Genomic DNA, 6,690 nt, shown 5'->3' on the forward strand with positions numbered 1-6,690 from the left:
CACACACACGTGTGAGTCTGTGAGTATTATATATGTATGCATCTGTGCACATACACGCACGCACGCATGCACGTATTTATGCATGCCTGAGTGCGTGTTTAGGTTTATGCGTCCAAAATGAATTAACTGACGCACACGCAGTTTTATATATATGGGGCGATGCGAAACGAATTTGTCGAGGAGCTTAGAACGTGTACAAGTACATCGACATCAGCGTGTCGTACACATTATTTCTGCTAGCAAATAAATGAACAATTCATTACTATAATGTTTTTTATTTACGATCTTAGTAATCGTTTTTTTTTTTTTTTTTTTCGTTTTCTTCTTATTGTTGTGATGTTATGTGCACAACCGTAACATATTTAGTTTTCAACATGGATTAACTTTAATGTTAATTAATAGTCCAGTATAAAACATTTAAGTTTGCTTTATTCAATGACTCCAGTAGAACACATTGATATATTAATCAAAGGCTATTGGATTTCTAACATTTGGTAATTCCATATAGTTTTAGCGAGAAAACTGTTAATTTTTTTTCGTAAATAATCTTTTATATGCACCACCCCACAGTCAAGATTGGCCACGGTCTTGTTTCACTGGTTGGAACGAAAGATAGTCCAATATGCCCACCGACAGGAATAGATCCTAGCCATACGATATGAGCGCTTTACCACTGGGCTACGTATATAGATACAACATGAATACAGCTACATATGTCTGCTATTCCTGTCCATCGTTTTACAGTGATATTTATATGGTAGTTGCGAATCGTCAGGTTAAAGCGGAAGTCTCAAAGTTGTACATTGACTGAAAATACGTATTATGTTTATACCTTGAATTACACGCCCACAAAAAAATACATTCAAACGATTTTATTTACTACCTATTTATAAATCAATTTTAAGTTAATATTGGACTTCGCACTTTGAATTATATCCCCACTGACTGCTATTTAAGTCGATATACGATGTGTAATTTATATTTTTATTCAATGATTTTCTACAAAACCACACCTAAGTCCAAACACCACAAACACCAACACATTACAATGTTGATACTCTTAAGTTAATTATGCAAAGAGTGTATGTGGGATCGATTAATTTGTAGTTATTTTTCACAAGTAATATGTATTGAATAGTGAAATATTGCAATTGCGGTTAATGGGACCACCTTGACATGTAGGCGCAGGTCTTCATAATGCTTTAACTATGAGGCCGATGATTTCAGTCTGTCATTTTGTAATCAGAGCTACTGTGTAGCTTGAATGTATGATTGTTAAATGGTCTATTTTAAGTTTGCAGCATTACATGATGGTTCTGAGTTTGTTCTGGTTTTGCAGTATTGTAAGATGTTTCTGACTAATACAATATTTTAACGACTAAAATTACTTTAAAATATCAATGCTTCTATATACAATGTAATTCGGATCGTCCTAATATTTGCAAGTAGACCAAAATATATTTGGTCTCCCAATACCTCCATACGTGCGAAACACACACACACACACACACACACACACACACACACACATATAGATATATATATATATATATATATATATATATATATATATATATATATATATATATATATATATTCATGTATGACCTAATGCAAACACTATAACGAACAGAAACATATTTAATATGCAACCATTAAGTGTCACAACATCTTAACAACTTCACCATAGTTAGAATGGTTCCTTTAAGCAGACTAACTGATACTGTTATATTTTTATTTTCCGAGAAAGGTGCGTGTAGACAGAGAAGAATGTTTTGGAGGTCGAACATCTCCTCCTCCACCCCCCCCCCCCCCCCCCTCGATGTTCCAAACAAAATGTATTTGTATACATGATCTGGGGTAATATGACCCGGAGGCCCCGAGAACATTATCTCGCCAGCCTAGGCTCCCCACCAATATCCTATAAACGCATGTAAGAATGTGATGTCACACCTACGACACGTGTAGACCAAATACACATATATTTGTGATATGAAAAACAAAGATGGGGTAAATAAGGCACTATCATAAGGTAACAGTAATTTTCGACTAACTAACCGGGTATTTTGTTTAACTGTTGCCCAAATTACACCCATTCATGTTTTTACTATTGCATGCAATTCGGGAAAATCGCTTGGAATGAAAGTTGCATTATGATGACCTGTTACTATATATAGATAAAAGTCATGACAAACATAAACACTTTGCAAAATTATCATTTGAATACAATCACATCCATCCACATGAAATGTGAAACATACTTTAACATATGCAATTAATTGCACCGATAAATCTGGCTTGCGTTGCCTTACTGTCAAATGTAATGATATCATATTTTAACTTGTGTATATATTATATTTTTTCAAAATAAATGAAACCGTTCTGCTACAAAATATAACTTTTGGACATTTTTCATGTGTAATAAGCAAAAAACGTTTGGGTATAATTTTTATTTAAGACGTTTAGTAAACATGTCTAATTCCTTAAAATATGCATGATCCTTAACGTATAATTGATTGTGATCATATCAGTAGATGATATTCTCCGCTAGCAAAGCCATAAGACATGGAGATTTACCATATATGTGTTATAATGCAGTTGCAAATCGCTTCTAACTGTCGGTATAGTCTTCAAGGTAAATTGCTCCCGTAATGTATACAAATAATGTTATCATATAATTATATTTTAGTCCTATATGCCTTTTTGGACAATGATTACAAATGTCATGCATTGTATAAAACAGAATACAAGGAACTCGCAAATGGTGTGAATGAATTTTTATTCAATGAAACAAGCTCCATATCATTAAATCCATCCACATTTGTGATCCAAAGACTGGTAAATTTTGGACTAAAAATATTAGTAATATCTGAATAGATGTCTAAAAAAAGAAAGATTGTATATATGTAATACAACAACTCGTTTAAAGTGGATCATTATTTGTATTACGTGTCAGTTCATCAGATATTATATCAAAATGCTATTTAAAAGGTTCAAATATTGATGCAAATCCCAATTGTTTTCGTTCATTTAAAGAAATACACCAGAAATGTATATACTTAAATAATAATTTCGGGAATGGTCGTATAATTTTCGTACTTTGTTTTAAACAAAAATGAAGCATCAATGGCATTATTACCAGCTTTGGATTTGTTTTATGTTGCCAATATTACAGATGAACAAAAACTTATTTTGCCTCATTATCAAATGGTAAATCTAGCACTCCAGGCTATGTATTCAAAATTTACAGAAAATGCATTAGCTTCTTACCTTTAAACAATGTTATTCCATGACATGATATGCATTTTGAAACTGATTAAGAAGCTCGTTTTATTTTAATGGAAAACAAATTGACCCAAATATATTGGTGCTTGGAATCTGAAATGTTCATTCATAATATTGATACAAACACACTAATAATTATTCATATGCAAACAACCAAATTTAATGTAAACACAGAAAAAAAGGTATTTCAAAGTAGCACTCATGGCAAGATTATATAGAAGGAACGGTTCTCTGAACACGACAATGATATATCGAAAAGTTGTGTAAAGTCATCTTCTTTAAAATTTTAATATAAAAGCAAATGTAAATATATGTTTTGTTGCTAGAAAATAAAAACATATTTTATCAAATGAAAAACAATGCTTAGTTTATTAACTTAAGAAGAAATTGAAAAAAGGTATTGGTTGGTATCTCCATATTGGACAAAAGATTCACACAAAATGTTCAAACAATTGAAATTCGAATTCAATCACGAAGGTCTCTGATGGTTGTTGTTCTTATTATTACATGTGTATTTATTATCACAGCAAACTTGAAAAAACAAACATCATTTAGACGTTTTAAATCCGTCTGGTGATCTCCAGCAACATGACAAGGATACCAACAGTCAAACCAACTCCAGTCAGAGATGCAGCACCTGCAATGTAATGGTTAAAATCAACAGGTCAATATTGATATTGCTACTTTCTTTATTTAAAAAAAAAATCCACCCCTAAATGTGCACGAACTTGTTTTCGCCACACTCTAGTTGTAAGCATGTTTAGTGTTATAACGACTGGGTTAAACGGCTATGTGCACTAGCAAAACACACATTACAATTTGCAAACTGCTATGAATACTATTCCAAGAAATGATGCCTCATTTTGGAACAGTGGGTATATAATTACTGTATGTTTTGTTAAGGATAGTGTTGATATAAATGGAAATGACCCAACAGCTTGGGATCAATAGAAGAGATTTACATTAAAATGCAATATGTTCGCCTTGTGTACATAATATGCATACATGTATCTACCAGCGTATATCCCTTACCACAATACTGGTCAATCAGTGGTTGAGCGTAGTTGGTAATGACTTGTGTAGGAGAACTACTTCCATCACATCCTGTCTCTGTTGCCGTAATGTTCTGCAAGCATTCCTTGGCGATTTTTGCTTTACTGTGATAAAATAATATGATTATAAGGCTTATTATTAGGTACATGTTCATATATGACATTCATAAATTGTAATTTATACATAATAAGACAAGATGTTATTTTATTTTATATACTATGGAATTATTCACTCACAGACAAGCACAATGCGCCAATCAATTCACGTCGACAAAATCCCCAAGTACAACCTGAGTTGTGTGGGTCTACAAGTTAATTTTATGATCATGACTTCTGTATGAAATGCAGATATGTGGCACAGTTTAGGCTACATTGTATTAATAAGATTAATTATTTTCCTTCTGGCATTCCCATAGGACTGTTTCAAACATGATCAGTCAATAATGGAATCAATCATATTATGATTTTCCAAACTGTTGATGAAGTATATAAATGTAATGTATTCTGATACAATTTGGTATTGGATTAACAATTTGGTGGCGATGGAGTAGTATGGAAAGATGGGGATCATATGTACACTATCGAAATAAAACTAAAACGATACATGGAGGTGAGATTTTGCAAACATCATTAAAACAAATACAGAACAATTCTTACCTGCACTGTTTGTCCTTGGTGCTGAGATCTGCAGTAGCGTAGTTTGTTTCACATGTACAAGTGTCGGATTTTGCTGCAGAAACAGAATGTTTTAATGACATATTTAATTCTCAAATAAATATACAAATATGTATACATGGATGTTTGTTGATTTAAACATAATAAATGTCAAGTAAAGATTATTTTTACCATAGCTAGTTAACACTGAATAAAGACATTATGTATTACAGTATTTTATAATTTAAAATTAAGTACTAACGGTCACATCAACAGTCTTTATTACATTAGCCGCGAATCAAGATCTGGTGTGCTTATATAATTTAGTACCTGATCTAGAATGAAATAGCAAGGGGCAGTGAAAACATAAATCATGATATAGTAGTATAGGGTATTTTAGTTACACAATCTGAACAACAAAAGCGTTATCCATTATCAAAACCATACCTCTGCACAATGCAATCGAATAGGATTTTGGCAAAATGTCAATTTTTAACAAAACATTAACTGTTTAATATATATGTTTGACTCTTTGCTCATCCCCATAATTAGTACGACGATGTGTTTCGTTCTGCGTTTGTTCAGTCAAAAGTGTATATTAGACCACACGAATTGCTATACGGTAATAAGACACTTTTAATATTATGTATGTTTTATGTGTATTATACAAAAACATAAACGTGCGTTGTTATCTGTGACAACTTACCACAATTAGCAACTCCACCGAGAACCTTTCTTGATGCCTCGGCCACCATAAGATAGCTGGATCCATCACAGCCCGCATTGCTCTTGTCTTTAAGACAAGTTATTTTCGTGTTGATCGCACTGACAAGACAAACAGTTAATAGTTTCAGTAATATTCCTTCTGAATGTAGTGGGACATACACAATTTAAGAAACTGTTTTGAAAATGAAACATACTAATGTTTTAAATAAATATTTATCACTTGAAATTAATTTTAGGTTTATTTGCATGCATTTAAAGGTTTGTCACATCATCGACCATACAGCTAATTTAGTTTGAAAATGTTTCAAATTGGCATGTTGCCCACACAGTGGAGTTGATTCAAAAGCATACGACTGGTTTGCCACTGTGGATAAATTCCATTGCAAACTAGATGAAAAAATACTATTAGCATGTGAGATAATAGTTTCTTGCAAAATAATTATACACGATGTGAGAAGAACGCCTGCGCGTGTTGCAGACTAATAAAACTACCGTTTGAAATGAGCTGTTGATTTAAAACGCCACTGAAGTCAGTAATTATTACTATTTTTCTTTTTAAAAACATATGTTGCACAATGCCTTTTCTCTCATTAATTACATCGCATAAACTTTAACCACGCATCTTACTGAGTTTTCCTTTAAAAGTTTATTATGGTATGTTTTCTCGAAAAAACCGATGGAAATAATATGTTAATCTACTCGCCAGTAAAACACATAATATAAAAGGTTTAAAGTGTGTTGAAGAAACCGTAGCATGAATGACGATTGTAAATCTGCCATTAGCATGTTCAATACCCTATCTCTGCTCTGATTCCAAAAGAAGGTATGGTAGATTCGTGGATATCGCATTTCTGCAACTGAAGGCGATCTGTTATAAACTGAAAGATGCGAAATAAAGCACACACACACACACACACACACACACACACACACACACACACACGTGTGTGTGTTTGTGTATCAGTATGTGTGT

The 6,690-nt window shown here is 32.7% G+C and overlaps 1 protein-coding gene across 1 annotated transcript; it reads right to left on the reverse strand.

Moving 5' to 3' along the window:
• Positions 1–2,762: 2,762 nt before the first annotated feature.
• LOC121367140 lies at positions 2,763–5,917 on the reverse strand. Its single transcript, XM_041491285.1, has 4 exons — positions 5,698–5,917; positions 4,995–5,067; positions 4,318–4,442; positions 2,763–3,922 (listed from the first exon to the last, which is right to left on the reverse strand). The coding sequence occupies exons 1-4, from the start codon at positions 5,744–5,746 to the stop codon at positions 3,846–3,848; spliced, it is 324 nt and encodes a 107-aa protein (XP_041347219.1). The 5' UTR covers positions 5,747–5,917; the 3' UTR covers positions 2,763–3,845.
• Between the last annotated feature and the right edge of the window lie 773 nt (positions 5,918–6,690).

This window comes from Gigantopelta aegis, unplaced genomic scaffold (genome assembly GCF_016097555.1).
Source record: "Gigantopelta aegis isolate Gae_Host unplaced genomic scaffold, Gae_host_genome ctg9472_pilon_pilon, whole genome shotgun sequence".
NCBI classification, from domain to species: Eukaryota; Metazoa; Mollusca; class Gastropoda; order Neomphalida; family Peltospiridae; genus Gigantopelta; species Gigantopelta aegis.

Bases quoted from the DNA above. Each gene is read 5' to 3' on its own strand.
- LOC121367140 (XM_041491285.1), bottom strand. From the start codon at position 5,746: ATGGTGGCCGAGGCATCAAGAAAGGTTCTCGGTGGAGTTGCTAATTGT. The intron at 5,068-5,697 runs GTAAGTTGTCAC...CTGTTTCTGCAG, and splicing joins CGGTGGAGTTGCTAATTGTG to CAAAATCCGACACTTGTACA. The intron at 4,443-4,994 runs GTAAGAATTGTT...ATTTTATCACAG, and splicing joins ACCAAGGACAAACAGTGCAG to TAAAGCAAAAATCGCCAAGG.